This window comes from Carassius gibelio, chromosome A8 (assembly GCF_023724105.1).
Source record: "Carassius gibelio isolate Cgi1373 ecotype wild population from Czech Republic chromosome A8, carGib1.2-hapl.c, whole genome shotgun sequence".
NCBI classification, from domain to species: Eukaryota; Metazoa; Chordata; class Actinopteri; order Cypriniformes; family Cyprinidae; genus Carassius; species Carassius gibelio.
In genome coordinates, this window is record NC_068378.1 from 10,898,076 (window position 1) to 10,919,620 (window position 21,545).

A 21,545-nucleotide genomic window follows, 5' to 3' on the forward strand; every position below is an offset into this window, starting at 1 on the left:
TATTCACCTTTTTCTCCTTTAAACACTTGAACATTCTCATTTAAGGGCTGCAGAGCAAAATGTGATTATTTTAAAGGGGGTGATGCTTTTCTATACCCACTGTAAGAATCACAATGCAGTACAATCCAGTACAAATCTTTCTTAACACTTTTATTTAAGTATTACAAGGGTAACTAAGTGCATACATACTGCTTTAGCTTTTTTGTTAATTCCATACTAAAGAAACATAGCAATGGACCAAAAGCAACACATTTCAAGTTATTGCTTAAGAAAAATAAACTTATCTGAATAGGCATATACACAGGAAATTAAACAAAGATGTAAAGAATCTGATTATACTCCAAAACTATACACAAGTCCCTTATAATCTAAAATGCAATGCAAAAGAAGAGGTGACTGAGTGAAGCATTTGTTTGTGCAGCTGATGCTCGTCAATGCAATGCAATGTGCCATCATGCAACTTTTAATCATATTTATCACACAAGTAAGTTATGGCTACAAAATATGTGTAGATCACTTGTGCGGCATCACTCTCAAGTGACATCCTTATTTTTATTTTAGGGTTTTCAGATCTAAACAAGTGCTAACAATAATGGGAAAGTCGTAGTGCATCGAAGACAGAAATGCACTTTTGGCACCTAAACAATCTCTTCTTTTACACTGTTCATAATTTTGATTGTTATTGTTCGTTTGCACATATATAAAATTCACATTTTCTAATTTTACTGACTCACAGTTACAGTGTGCCCATTTATGGTCCTACTTTATCCCTTCTGATTTCTCACCACTGACACTGATTTAACAACAGGTTTCTCGGCTGGTTTTCCAGTCACATACTCAAAAGTTGCATTACCCCAAGGAACAGTAGTGACTGAAAAACCAGCTACTGTTTTTAGACTTTTGACAAAGAAAGGAGAAAATTTTAAAATAGCTGAATCCGGAGAAGAATGACCTGTTGTGTACCACAGAAAAATGTCTTTAAGCGACTTATGAAATCATTTGATGATGCCAGTGTCAAGTTATCAGGAGTTACACTGTTACTTGTAGGAACTCCAAAACAGATACTTTATCAAACAAAAATCTAAGAAGCTACACAATTCAAACAGGAAACAAAAGCCCATTCACAGATGTTGCAACAAAATCGAAATAAAATAACGATGGGAACATTCAGATCCTTCCATCCTCAGTGATGGTGCATGATGAAACACTTGAGTAATTCTCATTCTTCAGTTCGATTCTTGACTTTCCTCGCAGTGCTTGCATGTGACAGGTGATCAGAATGTCTTCAAAGCTGTAGGACATCAAGTCAAGGCCATGAGGTATTGCTGCAAACAATTGCATATTATTACAGAGCCTCTTTGAGGAGCTTGTGGAATGCTTTTACTGAAGCATTTATTGACAAAGCCATTGCGGACCACTGTCTGAAGGCTTCCTAAAAAATCATGAAAAATTAAGCAGAGAATACGTTCTTCCTCATTGATCCGATGTAAAGACAGTGTCCAGATGTCCTCACAGAGTCTCAAATGCACAGGATGAGCAGGATGTTCTCCCAGCAGTATTAAGACTTGAAAACATGCACTGCCCTGATAACGTATTGTCTGCAGATGGGGCATTCGCTCATGCGCTTCCCGCACTTAGTGCAGGTGACCATGTGACCGCACTCCAGCAGCACACAGTCAATAATCGCGTCCATACAGATGCGACACAAGTTGTCGTCATTTGATAACTGGGTCTTGCAACCACCTGCAATGAGAGAAAGGGAGGTGGGGGGGAAGGGATTGGGCCATTATTAGAGGTGCCAATCTCTTTTTAAGGACAGGATTTTGAGTAAAGCCCAAAGTATACAAAGATGAAAAAAACAATAGGAGGCCCATGTTGACGAATGCTTGTGTGAGGGGCAAAAAAAAAAAAAAAAAAACCTGCAACTCTAGCATAAATGTGGCAAACATATTTATCATTCTTAACTTTGAGAGAAAACGCACTGACACTGGACAAGGCTGAATCTTTGTAGTGCATATATCGAGCGCTTGTGTTTATGCACACTATCAAATGGAGTACTTTGAGCTTTTGAGCATTTGCACATAAAAAAAAAAAAAAAAAACTGTGTAATTTGAACCAATCACAAGGAGAGATGACCACAACTCAAACTGAATGCCTACTAGTTTATTTTTGGAACAAAAATACTCCTTCAAACGTACAACTTAATTTTTGAAACTTTGTCCATGTTAAGCATGGGAATCCAACTCTTTAACAGTGTAAAAAACTCAATATGCATGAAATAGCATTTCACCCCCCCCTTTAATATTTTTTGTTACATTAGACAAACGCTCTTGCATTTTGCAGTTTACTTGAACCCTAGTTATAATAATACTTGATGAAGGGCACCGATGGAATGGGATAATGAGGGTAAAACGTCACACAAGACACATTTTGATGACTCTTAACCCTACCAGTAAAATGATTATTAATCATATATTGAGGTATAAACAATGTCACTACACATTTTCCTTTCCTTTTTTTCTTTTAGAGTACATGCTATCTGGCAGCGGCCATGCAGGGAGGGGGTTGAAGTGCAATGACATCACAAAATGCTATGCACTGGTGGGTGTGACCAAGAAAAATTTCCACCAATTCCAAGCCTTACCTCCCATTCTGCCATTGAAGACTGGAGGGGGATAAGCTACCACTTAAGTGGGAGGAGCAAAGTACATCACAGCTATTAGACTCCGCTATGAGTTCAATAATCAAACAATCTATTAAATTTATTTGTAAAAATCTAAGCTGATCATTAATCAAATCAACTCCTACACCTAAAAAGAGCGATTTTCACTTTTTGTATAAACTTCGTGAAGTCAGTCAGACGTGAAGCAATTTCCTACCTGCAGTGAAGGGGTTGCTCACATTTTCCACTGATAGACAATTTAAAAATGTAAAAAATAAAATAAAAATTTAATAAGTAGGAACAATACATTTTTTATATATATTTTTAAAATAAATTGTAAACTTATGTTCCCAATTTACCTACAATTGGCAGATAATCTTAGATGGTGTGTTGCTGTATATAAGGCACAGTGTTAGTGCTGCATTAAAACTCACTAGACTTGCGATTGTCCTCGTTCTCCCGGTAAAGCCTCCTGACGCGCTCCACCAGCTCCCACTTCTCACAGCAGCCAGAGAAGTTCACAAAGTTTCTAGCCAGGATCTCCTTTAGCTGCCGTACGCTCAGCTGCTCCACATCATCAAGAGAGGACAGGCCTGACAGAGAAGCTCGGGCCCGCCGCCTCGTCTGAGGACTAACCTGATGGTAAAACCACATTCTACTCATATGATCAAGGTCATTAATGAAACTGTCATATTCAAAAATTTCTAGAAATGACCATGACATTCCTTTCGATTTTCACTAAGTGACTTAACTCACCTCAGGTGTGTGTTCTGTCTGGTCAAGGTTAAGGAGAGAGACTGAAGGGGAGTCCTCAATATCCTATCAGCAAGTAATGTTAACACAGAAAGAATATAATTACCCCTACATGCTAAGCCCCTTACATCTTTAGAAAGGATTCCTGCCACAAGTAAACAAGGTAGGCAAAGTATCCTTCAGTCTGGAATCATTTCAACTCTTTTGTTAATAGATGGATAAATGGAATGAAACGCACTACCAAAGCCACAACTGTGCAAACAAGTTCTGAACCTGTCACATGCCTTTTGAGAACTAACTAGCATTACATTTCTGCTGCCTGGATCAGCTGAGGAACGGCCCATGTTTGACATGAAATACTAGTACTGCTCTTGAAGAGTATATACGACTACTTAGGACGTTAGGAATATAACAGTAAGTACTAGGTTTCAAACTAAAAAAAAACTATGCTATAATGGTCACATGTTTCCAACATACTGCATGTTTAATTTAGTGGTGCATAGTTATCTTTGGGGAAAATAACATTATTTAGCATTTTTAATTAAACTTTATAATGTTTTAGTTATTTGACACACACAGGAAGTTTGAGTCAAGTGTATAATATTTGTATTCGGGAATGTGTGTAAATGTGTTGCTTCAAACTAGGGCTAGGTGATATGTGAAAAAAAATATTTCATCAATAATCACCATGCAGAATATCAAACATCTAATTATGTTGTCTACCCGCACTGCTCACACCAACTGCATTTTTTATCAAATCAATGTTTGAAATGAATTTTCATTTTGGGAGGAAAATTGATTAAGAAAATCTAATAGAACATGATTTTATGTTCACAATGAAGATAGACATTCTTATGCGATTATAAAAATAATAAATAGTACGTTGAATGCACAGAGGCATTATCATTTTTTTTTTCATGAGGTCCAATGTTTGTCGTTCTTTTTGCAATAATTGCCAAGTTAGACATTTAATTTTGTCCTTCAGGACAAGTTTCATTTCCTTATTCTAACATTTCTAAACTTGCAGTCAAGCTATAATCCATACTGAATATTTAATTTAATGGAGAGGTCCACACTAGAAATTCTGACGGCACATAATTCAACAAATATAAAAAAAATAGGTGCAGTTATACAGAAGTCAGATTTTTTTTTTTACTATTACTATATAATTTTTGCTATACAAGTACACCTTTTACTATACAAGACTACATATTGAAATATTTAATATTTTTTTAAATTAGAGAAATCAATGCCTATTCCAACTGTATACAGGATGCACCTGATTGGTGGACTCTGAGCTGTTGCTCCTACTGATTGGTTCTCTTGGAGTTGGAGAGAGTGCTGAGAGAGGGGAGGTGGGCTCTTCAGTTGAAGGCGGTGGGCTATACAGGGGGTGTGTCTGCAGAGAGGGTGTGTCTGGATCATCCTCACTTTCTGCCCCTTGATGGGAAAGCACCAAGTCCACCAGGTCCTCCTTCTCTCTGCGAAAGCATTCAAACAACTCTAACAATAGTCATAATATACCCGATCATTATAAATACTCACTTTCTAATGTCGGTGCAAAAGTACCTGCATGTATCCGTGTTAATGTTGTGTAATGTAAGGTATTGCCGCAAGTCTTTAACACGCAGACGCATGAGCTGTGGACGCCGGAATGCAGTGCCCTTCACCAGATGACAATTCGTGCATCTGCGCAGGTTTTCCTGAAGTACCGAGCACAGCGAACAAAAACTCTTCTTACAGTCACAACAGATATGCTACGATGGAGAAAAAGAGAGATTCTGTGCTGAATCAAAAGGACAAAAAGCAGTGTAAACCAACATTATTTAAAAGGAAATACATTTAAAATGTACAAACCCAATTCCAAAAAAAGTTGTCTCACTGTACAAATTGTTAATAAAAGCAGAATGCAATGATGTGGAAGTTTCAAATTTCAATATTTTATTCAAAATACAACATAGATGACATATCAAATGTTTAATCTGAGAAAATGTATCATTTTAAGGAAAAAATAAATTGATTTTAAATATCATGGCATCAACACACAAAAAAGTTGGGACAAGGCCATGTTTACCACTGTGTGGCATCCCTTATGTTTTTCTAGAACTTGGATATACCTTTAAGCATTGACGGTGCCTTTCCAGATGTGTAAGCTGCCCATGCCACACACACTCATGCAACCCCATACCATCAGAGATGCAGGCTTCTGAATTGAGCGCTAATGACAACTTGGGTTGTCCTTGTCTTTTTTAGTCCCGATGACATGGCGTCCCAGTTTTCCAAAAAGAACTTCAAATTTTGACTCATCTGACCACAGAACAGTTTTCCATTTTGCCACAGTCCATTTTAAATGAGCCTTGGCCCAGAGAAAACGCCTGCACTTCTGGATCATGTTAAGGTATGGCTTCTTTTTGACCTTTAGAGTTTTAGCCGGCTAACGGCGAATGACACGGTGGATTGTGTTCACCGAAAATGTTTTCTGGAAGTATTCCTGAGCCCATGTTGTGATTTCCATTACAATAGCATTCCTGTATGTGATGCAGTGCCGTCTAAAAGCCAGAAGATCACAGGCATCCAGTATGGTTTTCCAGCCTTGACTGTTATGCACAGAGATTGTTCCAGATTCTCTGAATCTTTGGATGATATTATGCACTGCAGATGATGATAACTTCAAACTCTTTGCAATTTTTCTCTGAGAAACTCCCTTCTGATATTGCTCCACTATTTTTTGCCGCAGCATTGGGGGAATTGGTGATCCTCTACCCATCTTGACTTCTGAGAGACACTGCCACTCTGAGAGGCTCTTTTTATACCCAATCATGTTGCCAATTGACCTAATAAGTTGCAAATTGGTCTTCCAGCTGTTCCTTACATGTACATTTAACTTTTCCAGCCTCTTATTGTTACCTGTCCCAAATTTTTGGGAATGTGCAGCTCTCATGAAATCCAAAATGAGCCAATATTTGGCATGACATTTCAAAATGTCTCACTTTCAACAGTTGTGATTGTGAACTTTTTTGGAATCGGGTTTGTACTAAACTACAACTTCATCATTACAATTGTGTAATTATAGTATACATTTAAAATACAGTACATGACATACAATTGAAACTACAAGATTTTAATTTTAATAGTAAAATGAAGTTTAATGTCAGCAGTACTTCAATAACAGAATTAATCATGGAAAAGCACTCAAAAAAAAAAAAGCACTCTCTTTCAAACTATGTTTGATATAAATGCTATTTAGAATAAATTCTCATTTAATTGAAAATAACATTCAGTTAAGTGTGCGAAAACATTCATTTCACACTTAAATATTTTCCTTTAAGTATATTATGTCCTTTCGAAGTACACTTTTTAAGATTATTCTTGAGTATTATGATACTGTTAATAAATGTTCTTGTGTTTAATATGCAGAACAAATGCAGGTCTACCTACCCTCCTCCTAAAGACAGAGAAGGCAAGTCCACAGGCCTGACACACCAGGTCGGTGCTGCTGGAGTTGCTGGGCGGGTATGTGGAGTATCCTGCAGTGGGAGCGAAACGAAACGGCCCTGCACCTGCCCCAAAACCTGGCTGCTGCCCTCTCACGGCTCCGGTACCCATCACCTCATTCAGAAGGCCACAGCATGATGCCCACATGGACGAGGCCCCTGCCTACACAGAAAACAAAGACAAAATAGTGTTCAAATTATACTTTTTCTGAATAATTACTTCAAAATCTTATGATACACAGTTAAAAAAGATACTGTTAATTAACCGGAATAGAAATATTCAAGATTCCGCAAAGCTAAAGATGCAGAATTATGTCAGATACATGTTTACACTCTGCCCTGACACATTGAAAAAGTTGTACATTTTTGTCATTAATGCATTTTTTCCTCATAATTTATTCATGAAAATAAATCACTGTGTAATCAAAATTGACCACTTTTCTTTTTATTGATTATTGCAGTGTTTACTGAATAAAGGCTTCAATTAAATCAGTCTAAATTTAACTGGTCTATTCATTTGTGTGTAAACAACACATATCCACAATACATATTACTGCATTTTTGTATTGCAATATATTGTGACAATATATTGTTAAACCTGTAATTAAGACTCCAAATCATAAAAACTATAATTATGAGTGTATGTGCACGATAACAATAGTAAGACTGAACCCCTGTGCATTATTATCCCACATTGAGTCATTCAGAATGTCCTGCCCTGAAATAGTTCCCACTGACTGGGATCAATCCCATTAGAGACAGAAGGGAACAGGACTAAGCCATAACAAGAGATTAGTGTGCTTTAAATGACTTCTGACTGCAGCCAGGGCTCTTAGTGACACTCAACAGAGGGTATTAACCATGGTGTTTTTATTTTCATAGGGAGCCAACAGCATAATCGACTCCCAAATGTCATTGTGTGGCACTGTTTCTGGGTCTCAGCTCCCAACAAATGAAACATGAGAGCAGAAGAGTTAAAAACAAACAAACACATTACTGATCACCGATAACCAGCACAAAAATGATATCAGCTGCTAGATGCTGACTGACATACATATATTTAAGATATGTTATCAGTGCAGTGCACAAAAATCACACCCAACGCAAACATGCATGAAATGCTCAACTGGAAATCAGTTGTTAGTTGTCTAGCTGATAGCAAAGGCAGCAGATTATTAGTGCTAGCATGATAACACAGCCAACATAGAAAAAAAGTTCAAAACTAAACGAGTATGATGAGAAATGACTGTACCTTCATAGCACCTCCAGGACACCGCGGGGAGTCACGCAGCTGTGTGTAAAGGTAGTCTGGCCATTCCTCGTAAACGGCTAACTCTTCATTTTCAGCCGCTGTCTACAGCCGCTGTCTACAGCCGCACCACTATCACTAACCAACTGTAATGAAGCGTTTTCAGCCAATCACAGCGATGGATACCCCGTGACGCAAAACCAAATAGCCAATCATCTCTTACCTCCAACAGTGCAGCGGAAGTTCGTGAATTCGGATGAGAGTTTTTTTATATAATATTTGTATTACACTTAATGTAATAGAATTGCTTTGTTTTTATGTGGTTTCATAATTGTAGCCTGATTGTTTGATCCCAGGCTAAATTATTTTGCCTGTCAGAGCCATTTCACTCCGGTATTATTATCCTAAAAGTTCTCTCAGAGTCAAAATAGTTTTAGTGAAATAAATGTGTTGCCAAACTGTAAGATGGAGTTGTTTTTGAACCTCTTTTATGTGAACACTCTTTTATGTGTTTGTGGACAGATCAGAAAATATCCCAAGATATATATTGTCAAGTCCCTATCAGGTTCAGTGTGATTCCAAACTAGCAGCGCTGCTAATAATCTCTGGTGATGAACTGGCCTATGAGAGACATTACATAGAAATTATTTAATTTTGTTAGTGTGTAAATGCGCTAAGAATTTACAGGTGCTGATCATATAATTATAATATCATCAAAAAGTTTATTTCACTAATTCAATTGAAAAAAGTGAAATTTGTATATTATATTCATTCATAACACACAGACTGATATATTTCAAATGTTTATTTCTTTTAATTTTGATGATTATAACTGACAACTAAGGAAAATCCCAAATTCAGTATCTCAGAAAATTAGAATATAATTTAAGACCAGTACAAAAAAATTAATTTTAAGAAATCTTGGCCAACTAAAAACTATGAAAATGTATGAGCATGTACAGCACTCAATACATAGTTGGGGCACCTTTTGCCTGAATTACTGCAGCAATGTGGCGTGGCATGGAGTCCATCAGTCTGTGGCACTGCTCAGGTGTTATGAGATCCCAGGTTGCTCTGATACTGGCCTTCAGCTCTTCTGGATTCTTGGGTCTGGCATTTCGCATCTTCCTCTTCACAATACCCCATAGATTTTCATACCAGTCTGTGTGTTATGAATGAATGTAATACACAAGTTTCACTTTTTGAATGGTATTAGTGAAATAAAACAACTTTTTTGATGATATTCTAATTATATGACCAGCACCTGTACTGTGTCATTCAGATATTTTCCCCAGTCTATGATCATGCCTTATATATATTCTGTACATTGGCGACCTCTGCTGTATGTTAAAGGAAAATAATTATCTTCATTATTTACTCATACCTGATCCAACGACTAAATAAAATCTAACATATTTGTCTCAGGAATATTGATATAATTCACTGAAAAGTATGTCAAATTATAATAAGCTGTATGTTAGTAAATAAATAGATACGTTATTGTCAGAGCGAATCGATTTATCAGAGCTCTGACTCGCGTCCTGAAGCGTAACAGTCCGAGTCGTGAATTAATACTTCTTTTGAGTCGGATCTTGTGTTCTGCAGTGAGGAGCTACTGGGTTTACGAAATATATATATATTTTAAACCATTCATCCACTTCAGATTAAATCGGTCGTCCGCGAACCGTCTTTTTCGCACATATTAGACTTGCAACTATCCCCGATAACAGTTCAGCGACTCACTGAAGGGAAATGTTCACAAGAACCGATTCAAAGAACTGAATCGCAGAATCGATTCGTTCGTGCTCTCCACTGCGCCCTGAAACGTAAACGGAACTGGAGGGTATTTTGAAGAAACATCTCCGACAGATGGTTAGCAAAGGATCGTGTCAATATGTTCAATATGATTACTAACCTAACGCATCGAACCTGATTATTATTATAGATTTCCACACGTAAGAAAGGTTTCAAATAGCCACTATTGCATCTGAAACGCCGTTGATGTTTCACCTTGTTACCAATATAATGTAGGCTAGATTAGTTTATTTTATCCCATAACAGCAACGTTATTATCGTTTTTAAACTAAAGAATTTACTACACCGATACATTTAATTTAACTGATCCTTGAGGAATATAAGTCCAGAAAGGCCATGGCCAGTGTGCATGAAAGTTTGTATTTCAACCCCATGATGACGAACGGGGTGGTCCATGCCAATATCTTCGGGATTAAGGATTGGGTCACTCCATATAAGATCTCAGTGTTAGTTTTACTGCACGAGATGTCCACCACCAAACCAATGGCGCTTCTGGACAGACGACGCCTGAATAAACTCATCCTGCCTTTACAACAGGTATGAAATATACTTTACAATACTTGAATGTTCGTTGTTTAAATCTATTATAGTTTACATTTATATTAAATGCAATAAATTTAATTTAGAAGTGCTTTTTGACATCTTTATTATTGATACATAAATGTATAAATATTCATAATTCTGTTGTCTTGCCGCGTGTACTTACAAGTATTTATGTTAACTATTTTTCTATTAAAACTTGAGTGTCATGTGTTTAAATGTATTACAGATTTGTAATGATGAAGTTGCAATTTAGTACATTTAAAATGTGTTTACTTCAAAGGTAATATTAATTAACACACGACAGTTACAAGTGTACACACACACGTGTTGTGTTTTTCTAGAGAAAGTTATACTGCATATGAGTGATTTGTATTTGTGATGATCAGGGTCCAGATTTGACTCTGGAGCAGTTTCTGAAGATAGTAGAGGAATGCTGTCTCCGCATGGTCAATGCTGTGAAACACAGGTATGTATCTTGTCTTAATAAACAACTGTTCTGCTTTTGAGCTAATTTTATGTACGAATTGTTTATAAAAAAAACCATTGCCTTGTGTTTTTCAGGTTGTTTTTGATGGCTGATGGAGAGTTGCAGGATATGGAGCACTTTTTTACCATCCTGCCCAGTGCTTTCAGTGACTCGGAGGCATTCAAAACTAGTGTTGTTGGTCTGAATGTCTGCTTTTAATATTGTCCAATTTAATTTCTCTGGCCAGATTAATGAAAAATGTTTAGGAAGATGTTAGATTATAATATAAGACATGTATATGTGTGCAATCATTCCTAAACAGTTCTCAAATAGTTTTTTGGTAGCACTTTATTTTACAGTCCTGTTCCTCATGTACATATCATGTACTTATTATAGTAATTACAATAACTATGTAATAACTAGGTACTAACCCTGAACCTACCCCTAAACCTAACCCTACCCCATGTAGTTACTTTTTATTACCAGAACTTTCTTAGATAAATACACTGTAAGTACACTATAAGTACATTTTAGTACACGTACTGTAAATTAAAGTGCAACCATTTTTTCCCCCATACTCATGAGATGTTCTTGACTAATCCAATAAATGTAAAGTTTAATCTCAACAATATGTTTGTTCATTAACCCATTTTTTATTAGATTAAAAGCTACGAGGCAACGATACAAACTCTCTTTAATTCTAATAAATGTTAGAACATTAAAATAGTGGTTAAGAAGAAGATCATTGAGACTAGTTTGTGAATCTGCCCCTGAACCGTTGATCTCTCTGTCTCTGAACCGTTGATCTCTCTGTCTCTGTTTGTAGGTCTGTTCATGCGTCAGATGCTGCTGGCCTACAACAAACTGTCCTTCAGTCAGGTGTACAAGCTGTACAAGTCCCTGCAGCAGTACTGCCATCGTGGCAGTCAGCCCGAACTGTCGGCTCTGCCCGCAGAAGACATGGAGCTGACGAGCAATGAGGATCCCAGCGCTGACCACATAGACAAAGACGAGCTGGACACAGTGTCTCTTCACCAGTCCGAACTGAGGTCAGGGGGATAGCGTGTTACTTGTATTATCATTTAATGGACATGACTGAGGTGTTTCTTTTCTGTTTTCATCAGATCTGACGAGAGCCGAGGTCCTTTATCTCAAAAACAAGCAGAATACTTCCTTGCACGACAGGTTTGTGACAGTCAGGATTTTTTTTTTTTCTCATATTTTGATAACCTTATTAAATGTGACTGTGTTGTTTTATTTAATCTAGTTCATTTTGCAGGGGCTTTTTTCCTTCACTATCTTGAATTCAGGGGGCATTTTTGCCCTAAAGCTTGATTAATTAACCCTGGTTTGTTATAACCTCAAAGAGACTTGACTTTTATAAACATTTTACATTATATGATTGCCCCCATGTTTTTTTCCCTCAGGCGTACCTCCTTAAGAACGATGAAAACAAGGCCATGTCGCCGGCTAAACTACAGGACGAGCTCAACAACATTCTCAAATTCAATCCTGACTTTGCTGAAGCTGTAAGCTGAAATCCTTTCTTTCAAGGAAGCAACGATTCATCTGGTTTTAATCTAAGAGAGCCTCTCTCTGTCTCTCCACAGCATTACCTCAGCTATCTAAACAGCATTCGAGTTCAGGATATCTACATCTCCACTCACAGCCTCCTGCACTACTTCGACCGCCTCATTCTCTCCGGTGGAGAGGGGAAGAGCAATGGAGAGGAAGGCTATGGCCGCAGTTTGCGCTATGCTGTCCTGAATCTGGCAACCTTGCACTGTCGCTTCGGACACTAGTGCGTATTAGATTTCCAGATTATGTTTTAAAGCACTGGATTGTGTCAGGAGCGTTTCATTTTTGGTGGGAAATGAAGCAGCAGTTCTGTTGTTCTGCGAGTGAAACTGCTTTCCGTGTTTGTGTTTGTGCAGTCAACAGGCTGATTTGGCTCTGCAGGAAGCGATCCGCATTGCACAGGAAGCAAATGACCACGTGTGTCTTCAACATTGTCTGGTAGGAACAGTTTCTAAATAAATGTAAAATGAAACATTAATCATTAAAATCAATTGATTTAAATGTGACAAGCGAAGCCAAGCCTTAGAATGTAGAGTGTGTATTTAAAAAAAAATGATATAATATCAAATTGTGTTTTAAATATGATGTCTTTCAGAGTGTCCTGTATTCAGATATTGTATTTTTCTGGATTTTAGAGTTGGCTCTACACACTGGAACAGATGAAAGGGTCTGATAGTGTGGTATTAACTGAAGACTCTGTGAAAATTGCCGCTCACTTTTGTCTCCCTGTAAGTAACTATTAATAGTGACTTATTCATTAAATGGCAGTGTTTCAGAATGTGAAGCGAGAAGACTATAACAAATGATATCCGGCACAATAAATGACTGCGTATTCATCTCTGGCAAGGTCATTATACCGTGAAGTCAATAATTAACGCTCCCTGTTGTGTTTTGCAGTATTTGGCATCTCTAGGCATTCAGTCTCTGGTCCAGCAGGGAGCAAAGCAGGGCATGCCGGCCAACAAACTGCTGGACGCCCTGCGAGGAACCGACATCATGCACTGGAAGCAAAGCCTCTCCGAGCTGATAGAAATCAGTCTGGCACAGACCACCTCTATATGGAGGATGTATGGCAAAAGGTCAGAAAACAGATTCTGGATGCCTTCTGTTGTGTTTTAAAGGAACTCCTTTTTATGGAAATTGAGAATTGTGAAATGAGATCAATTCCAGTTTTGCTTTTACTGTCATATGCAGACGGCATTGTTAAATAGACTGTTATGGCTCATGCTTCCACTACAGTTTGTCAGGTTTGGTTTAAGCTGCAATGATTTGTGTTCTCTGTAGCACTATGGCCCGGCAGCAGGCTCAGCTCCTGTTGAATATGAACAGTCTGGAGCCGGTGAACTTTAGTGTGCAGCAGAACAACACTGAGGCCTTTGCTGTCGCTCTCTGCCATCTGGCTGAACTCCACGCTGAGCAGGTACCTGAGCTCCCACAAAACTCCATGAACACAAATGAAAGTACATGAATGCAAATGCTTCTTGGTGCATATGCTTGATTTCATGTATTGTGTTGAATGCTAGATTTTAGCATGTTTTTTCCACCCACAGGGTCTTTATGCTGTTGTGAGTGACATCATGAAACACTTAAAGCAGCAGTTTCCTCCTCACACCCAACATGCCAAAGTAAGCCCAATGAACAATATACAGGGTTGATCAAACATGGATCAGCAGCGGCTCCAATTAAGTATGTTTCATCTTCTTCTTTTTTTTCTATTTCTAACAGCTTTGGATGTTGTGTGATCTGAAAATTCAATTTGAGAAGGCTATGAATGATGGGAAATATCACATGGCAGAGCCCCATGTCACAGCGATCTCAGCCTTAGACAGCACCGAGGGATTGTACAGGTACTGTGATAACTGCAGATGGTCTATTCTCTTTAGTAGATTAAAATGGACAAGTGATTGGTGATGTGCTGGTCTGTTCAGGAAAGCGGAGCTGCTGAAAGCTCTGAATCAAGCGACCGAAGCCTCTCAGATTCTCCAGCAGCTGCAGCAGCAGTGCGAGAAGAGTAAGAACATAGAGATGTCCATCAGGTGTGTGTGTGTTTGGGAAAACCCTGGGATTGTATTAGATATGTGGGTTTCAAGATTCAACTCCGTTTGATATTTCACTCCAGTTATTGCTGGCCATATTTATAATTACAACAAAAATCTGTAATTTAAAAAATGGCTGATATATTTGAAATCTTGTTGAAACGTGCACTTTTCTGTTCTGTTGTGTGTTTGTAACTCTTCAGTGTGTTTGTGTGGCAGGGTAATGCTGGCCTCTGCAGAACTTCACTGGGACTCGGCTGGTTTCGCGACAGCTCTGCCGTTACTCTTACAAGCTCTTGCTCTGTCACGTCAACACAACCTCCAGAGCTTGACCTCAGAGACGCTGTTACACCTGGCATTTACACAGGTACACCAACATACACCAACACGAGACTCCTGATAATGCAAATGCTCACAAAACAGATCCTTGATTTCACCTAGAAATTCATTGAAGTGTTTTAAACACACCATTTTTTGTGTTTGTTTCTAAGAAGATAAGAAAATAGTGTAATTGTCCACTAGGATATTCATCTGATATTAATCATCTCTGTTCATAGCTGATGTTGGGGATCCCTGAGCAGGCTCTTGTACTGGTGCAGGACGTGCTGGAGTCGGTTTTGGCTCACGGGTCTCTGATGGACAAGGGCAGAGCTCTGTTGCTTGCCGCTCGCTGTCAGATGGCTTTAGCAGGAGCTGCTGCACAGGAACACAGACTGACTGGTACTGCCTGAGTCATGTTTCTCATCCATCTCACTGTATTCACGTCAAGCTTCATACATTTACGTGATGTATTTTCCTTTCTTACAGGACTGGAACAAGCCGTGCACACTTTGGATGAGGCAGCTGTGTATTTCTCTCAGCTTGACTGTAAGGAGCGTATAAGAGACATACACTACCTACAGGCACGCTTGCATCACACTCTAGGAAACATCTCTCAGCGCAACAAATGCTCCATGCTCTTCCGCCTGCTGGATCTGGAGCTGCCGTCGTCCGGGATGACTGTGGTCAATCATCTTTAGGAAACCTCAGCTGCTGCGGTTCATGAACGACCCCAAACACTGTTGCCTGTACCGTGTGCATAAAGGAAATAAATGTTTTTGTGTATGTAAAAAATAATTTCTGACCGTTTTATTATACATGTGGTATGAGGGAAGCTAATTTGCAACAACAAAAACATTTTAAGTCGTGCTTGTTCAAACTGAAGGGGCAGATTCCTATTAATATCTTTAATACAGTATGTCTTTGGTCTAAAATTTACTTGTAACTAAAAATAAGTAGTAGTTTTAATGTTTTATAACAAGTACAATTAAATCCTAATCACTACTGGAATTAGTACTAGGAACTTTACAAAATACACTAGTACCTAAACAATAAGAACTAGTAGCTAATTACTCAGAACTAGTACTTGATGGAAAGATACTTGTATCTAAAAAAACATAAATAAGTACTAGTAGCGTGAAGATGCTAGTAATGTTTTAGATGTTAAAAGAGCTTGCCATACAGCCCTACGCTTCGACACGCCCGTTCTGGCTGCAGAAAAAGTTTTTCACCCGGATTCCTCCTCATATTTATCCTCCATCATGGAGGCTCTCGGGGGATACCCCACCAAATCATCTGCTCCTAGATCAGGACTGATCAAGGTATTGCTTAGTGTGGCCGTGTGCATGGGCTCACTGTACCTTCTGCAGAGTAAACTGTCAAAGTCGCGAAAAACCAATGATTTTTACTCGTATGAAGTGAAGGACGCGAGAGGCAGGGCAGTCTCACTGGAGAAGTATCGGGGGAAAGTAAGTTATGCAGTCTCATGGGCTCAAAAATTTTGTTTTAAATAGTTTAACATAATTTGTGAGGCTTTTGGAAATGGATTATTGAACAAATGCGTCCCGTGCAGCGGTATTTTCACTCGAGGTCTCGCTGTCTCTGATGATAGGTCTCTCTGGTTGTAAACGTGGCGAGTGGAAGCGAGTTAACGGAGCAGAATTACCGGGCTCTGCAGGAGCTTCACCGAGAGCTCGGCACGTCACATTTTAACGTGCTCGCCTTCCCCTGCGCGCAATACGGTGACACCGAGTCAGGCACCAGTCGAGAAATCGAGGCTTTCGCCAAATCCAACTACGGCGTGACATTCCCCATCTTCAACAAGATCAAAATTATGGGGTCTGAGGCGGAGCCCGCTTTCAGATTCATCACAGGTAGGTTTTACCTGAGAATAACCCTAAGTCGGTAAGTTTTTGCAAATAAAATTAATTTTTTAAACCAAAAAAAAAAAAAAAAAAAAAAAGATATCACGAGAACGATGTTTTTTGAAACTCCCAGGCATATTTTTTTCTATATAAAGTTGTTTTATCCTTCAGAGCGGGGAAAGGCGACCTCTCATGGTCGCCTCAATTTTGACAGCATCTGATCAGCCGTTGCTACTACTAATAGTGAGTCATTAATAATAAGACTATTTACTTTATGAAACACAAGCCAGTGTTCAAAATACTTTACTAATGCATAGACATAAAAGTACATCTAAAGAAAACAAGCAGACCCAACAATATAACAAAAACAAGCAACAACAGCCTGAGGTGGGGTTTTAGATCATTTAGAGCAAAGTTTTGTTCCAGATGCTGTAAATTGAATACAGCCCTGGCTATTGACAAGCAAACCATAACAGCCTCTAAAGCAACAACTGGAGTTTCAAATATTTTTCTACATTTCCAGATTCAGTACAGAGAATCCCGAAATGGAACTTCTGGAAGTTTCTGGTGAGTCCCGAGGGCCAGGTGGTGCGCTTCTGGAAGCCGGAGGAGCCCATAGATGACATCCGAAAGGAAGCCACAGCGCTTGTGCGGGATATTATCCTGAAGAAGAGACAGGAACTATGATGTGCGCAATCTCTTAGAGACTCAAAGTGAATCATTGTGCACGTTTAAGTGCGTATAGATCTGATACATGTGTTATTCTGGTAAATGTGAATGGCAGAAGATCAAGTATCAGTTAAGGCCTGTCTGTGTGCTTGTATGTGTTTTAATGTTAGCAATAATTTGTATTTTTTTAAAGGAAGTATGATTTTGTAAAACAAAACACCAGCATCTGTCTTTTTATCAGCTTGATTATTTAAAGAATCAACCATGCAAATGTTTCAAACTACTTTTCTGGCATGTGACCTGAAAACCACTGAACATTTGTCAAGTCCGTAATTGCATACATTGCTATTTTGGAATGAGCAGAAAGTACTGCAGATGAATGCATATTCAGTAACACTAGCACACGCCAAATTGAGATTAGCATGGGGTCAGAAGTAATGTTCCTTCATTAAAGTATTATTTCATCTTGGCCATTACATGATGTTTACTCTTAACACTTCAACATTTTTCCTGTCATTGTCTTTGGTTATGAACCTGTTGAATAAAAGTCATGAACAATGCTTTGAGATTCTAAATTTTAGCATTTGAAGACCAAGAAAATATATATGGAAATATTTTACTATTGAGTTATGCATTAATTTATTTAAGTACTTCCCTTACGAAAATTAACCATGGTTTTACAACAAATAACCCCTCCAAAAAAAAAAAAAAACATGGTAACTGTGCAAATGGTAATCAATACACCAAAAAAAAAAAAAAAAAAAAATATTTCATTAATCACTTATCCCCATTGTTCCAAACCCGTAAAAGCTTTGTTCATCTTCAGAACACAATTTAAGATATTTTGGATGAAAACTGGGAGGCTTGTGACTATCCCATAGACTGCCAAGTAAAATACACTGTCAAAGTCCAGACAAGTAAGAAAAGCATCTTCAGAATAGTCCATCTGCCATCAGTGATTCAATCGTAATGCGACAAGAACATTTTTGTATGAGAAGAAAACAAAAATAAAGACTCTATTCAACAATTTGTCTCCTCTGTGTCTCTCCACACCACCGTAGTGCCATTTTGGAATAAACCTGCTGAACGCAAACTGTACGCTTTTATGTGTCAGCTGCGACACAAGGATGTGCTGTTTTCGTAAATTCAGTAGAAAACGTATCCTTGTGGCGTGGCTGACACCGAAGAGCGTACGCAGTTTGCAGTCAGCAGGTGTATCCAAAATAGTGCTATGGTTTTCATCCAAAATATCGTAAATTGTGTTCCAAAGATGAACAAAGCCTTTATTGGTTTGGAGCAACATAGAGGGAGGGGATTAATGACAACACTTTCATTTTGGGGTGGAGTATCCCTTTAAGACCTTTCATCCTCTGAATAAAATTGAAGTTATTTTAAATAAAATCAGAGGGGTTTCTGTCCCTCTATTGACAGCCTAAGCAACTTTCACTTCGAAGGCCTAGAAAGGTAGTAAAAATGTTACAGAAGTAGTCCATGTTACTCCAGTAGTTCAACTGTAATTTTCTGAAGCAAGGGGAATGCTTTTGTGTGCCAAAAAAAATTAAATAAATAACAACCAGAATTTTCTTTCCTTCCGCTTCGATCTCCAACTCGTTCACAAGAGCTGCTTCTTCTTCTCGGGTCCACGAGAGCGCCACAACATATGTTTAATAAACTTCAGGTAAATGTAAATGCCCATCTGATGATGCCTAAATCTCAATTTTAACAATAAAAAGTAAGAGACAGAAAGGCGGTGATGCATGTGCTCTTATCTGTTGTCTCTACGTAATACATATAACAATATAATTTATTCTTAATAATAGTATGGTTAGATTATTTTAATATGTAAGGCTGTATGCTTAATATGTAGCTCTGCTTGACATATTTTGTATCGGGGGTCCCTGCTCCATGTCTGTGACCTAATGGGTCCTTACCCTTTGACGACCCCTGCTTTAAGATGAAACACATTTATTTATTCTAATGTTGAATTTAAAGTTGGGATAACTAATCACAACAGTCTATATTTATTTATTTATTTATTTACAGTGTAGATGATTTTATCAACAGTTTTGACAGTTTTCCAATAATGTATTTTTGCACATGTCCACTAGATGGCAAAACCGTTCAACATGACAAATTTCTGTCTCTCTCGCTTTCAGGTTGCCTGGTTGCCAGATTTAACATTCTAAAATAGATGCCGTGTTTACAATGTATCTGTCAGTTTTTAACGGACAAATATGATCCAGTTTTCCTTTGTTTAGCTGTTGCTTGTGTCCATTGCCAAGATTGTGTATTTTTAAATGAATAATTAGATTTGTTCTAGCTATATTTTTCTCCAAGGGCCAAAAGCAGTTATCTTAGACAGCGACAGTCCTTGTACACTCATTCTTCATCCTTCTGACTAATGTGACAGCAGAGGCACAAATGGCAAAGAGACTTCGCAGAGAACAGAGTAATGCTTCCGTCCGTCTCTGCCAACTCTGTAGCGATCACCTTCCCTGCTCTCATGTTTAACAGATTCAGCTTGACCCAGCCAATCCATCACGCTGTTATTTGAGCTGAAAAAACGTCCTCTGAACGAAATGTACCAAGTGTCCAGACAAGTGAAGGCGTACATTCTTAAACTTCAAAGTTCATCCTGGTGGGGTTACCGCTGCCTGACTGTGCTCTGACATTTTGTGAGCTCTGATCAAACGGACCCCGTTTGCTTTGAGGGCACAGAAGACCCCATAATGTGCACAGCTGGGCATCAGACACCATGGGAGCCTTCAGGACGGAGCATAATGAATGAAAATTACATGCAAAATATTTCCTTGTTGGAATGTCAATAAAATCTACAAACTAAGCTAAAATGTCTCCTGTTATATATTTATATTAACAAATGGTATATATTTATATTCTACTGAATTCTACTTTCGATCTTTAACACACCTGGTTTACACTGCAGGTACTTTGTGTTCGTTAGAAGTTGAATTCAAATCAAATAGTGACAAATCCCCCATAAAACTTCTGAATATGATGTCTTCTTCATTAGTATTGTGTAAGGTATGAAAACATATGGTTCAGATCACTCAGGTCATAAATGGAAATGGGTGCATCCGTCTTTGTTCACCAATGGGGCTTGGTGCTTGTGCAAAAGTTTGTTACTGCTCCCAAGCAAAATTTTACTAAAAGCTCATTTTTTGAGACATCAACCTTAAATTTGGAACGTAACTTTTTCAGGTATGGCTTTAGCTGTAGATTCCAATATGTAGTGTAAAACACATATTTTATATAAAATATAAGATTTAAATGTTGTTTTGTGGAAAATTATTAAAAAGTGGGACCGACACTTAACTCATTATATGTTTCATGTAAATGCAACTGGCAACAATTTTGAGCTTTGTGGTAAAAATGATCTCTTTTTTTTTTTTTTGCATTGGTGCAAGGCTAAGTTGATTATCTTGTACATTCAATGGATGGTTTTGTATTGTTTGTAAGTTATACAGTCAGGTGGTTATCAAAAAAGAGGTGGGACAAGCTTGTACACTGTATATCACATAAAGGCTCACATTTAGTTCTGTTCTGCACACAACCCCCCTGTGTGTCTCAATACTTAGAATGTGTCATTTGGGCTGCTTCTTTTGTTTTGTTACTTTAATGGTGCTTTTGTTAGTGATACATGAAGATGAGTGGCCTAATTGACACATACTGTGTGTATGAATTATACTTTTAGGAACAAGCAATTTTGGTAAAAATTATGGTCAAATTCATATTCATTAAGATCTATGATTTCTTATATTTTATGTTTTGTTTAGCCATGGGATGGCAGACCAGGACTCTGGTATTATTTCTTCTGCAGTAACCTGAGTCTGTCTGTATGCTTGTCACACCAACACAGACCATGACATGCATAATTCCCAAGGCCTCGATGGGAATGTCTCGTAAGCTGTTACACCATCACCGTTTATATAACCATGTAACAGAGCAGAACAGTCTGCACTTCTTCTTTGAGATCACAGTGACAAAAGCAAGTGTAGACACTGCTGAAGATCTGTTTATAGATGTTTAACACACACTCTTTATAACCACAATTATATACACACACACTGACAAGAACC

The 21,545-nt window shown here is 38.1% G+C and overlaps 3 protein-coding genes across 7 annotated transcripts; 2 read left to right on the forward strand and 1 right to left on the reverse strand.

The window, feature by feature from the left end:
* Positions 1–129: 129 nt before the first annotated feature.
* LOC128018425 (E3 ubiquitin-protein ligase RNF34-like) lies at positions 130–8,316 on the reverse strand. Of its 3 annotated transcripts, XM_052603907.1 has the most exons (10): positions 8,162–8,316; positions 6,854–7,072; positions 4,985–5,172; positions 4,695–4,896; positions 3,419–3,481; positions 3,097–3,298; positions 2,880–2,909; positions 2,645–2,686; positions 1,514–1,743; positions 130–1,432 (listed from the first exon to the last, which is right to left on the reverse strand). In XM_052603907.1, the coding sequence occupies exons 1-9, from the start codon at positions 8,165–8,167 to the stop codon at positions 1,559–1,561; spliced, it is 1,137 nt and encodes a 378-aa protein (XP_052459867.1). In that variant the 5' UTR covers positions 8,168–8,316; the 3' UTR covers positions 130–1,432; positions 1,514–1,558. The 3 variants fall into 3 exon arrangements, with proteins under 3 accessions (XP_052459867.1, XP_052459866.1, XP_052459868.1); XM_052603906.1 differs by having other exon boundaries at positions 130–1,743; XM_052603908.1 differs by lacking the exons at positions 2,645–2,686; positions 2,880–2,909 and having other exon boundaries at positions 130–1,743.
* A 1,646-nt stretch (positions 8,317–9,962) lies between these two features.
* Positions 9,963–15,712, forward strand: anapc5 (anaphase promoting complex subunit 5). The gene is made up of 17 exons (XM_052603910.1): positions 9,963–10,510; positions 10,903–10,982; positions 11,078–11,181; positions 11,809–12,031; positions 12,107–12,167; positions 12,410–12,511; positions 12,593–12,783; positions 12,917–12,998; positions 13,196–13,288; positions 13,458–13,639; positions 13,845–13,980; positions 14,111–14,185; positions 14,286–14,407; positions 14,489–14,596; positions 14,816–14,963; positions 15,154–15,316; positions 15,404–15,712. Exons 1-17 carry the CDS (start codon positions 10,310–10,312, stop codon positions 15,613–15,615), a joined length of 2,283 nt encoding a protein of 760 aa, XP_052459870.1. The 5' UTR covers positions 9,963–10,309; the 3' UTR covers positions 15,616–15,712.
* A 413-nt stretch (positions 15,713–16,125) lies between these two features.
* Positions 16,126–18,008, forward strand: gpx8 (glutathione peroxidase 8 (putative)). 3 transcript variants are annotated; one of them, XM_052603912.1, is made up of 4 exons: positions 16,126–16,383; positions 16,527–16,819; positions 16,951–17,022; positions 17,303–17,440. In XM_052603912.1, exons 1-3 carry the CDS (start codon positions 16,177–16,179, stop codon positions 16,988–16,990), a joined length of 540 nt encoding a protein of 179 aa, XP_052459872.1. In that variant the 5' UTR covers positions 16,126–16,176; the 3' UTR covers positions 16,991–17,022; positions 17,303–17,440. The 3 variants fall into 3 exon arrangements, with proteins under 3 accessions (XP_052459872.1, XP_052459873.1, XP_052459871.1); XM_052603913.1 differs by having other exon boundaries at positions 16,127–16,383; positions 16,527–16,788; XM_052603911.1 differs by lacking the exon at positions 16,951–17,022 and having other exon boundaries at positions 16,132–16,383; positions 16,527–16,788; positions 17,303–18,008.
* The last annotated feature ends 3,537 nt before the right edge of the window (positions 18,009–21,545 follow it).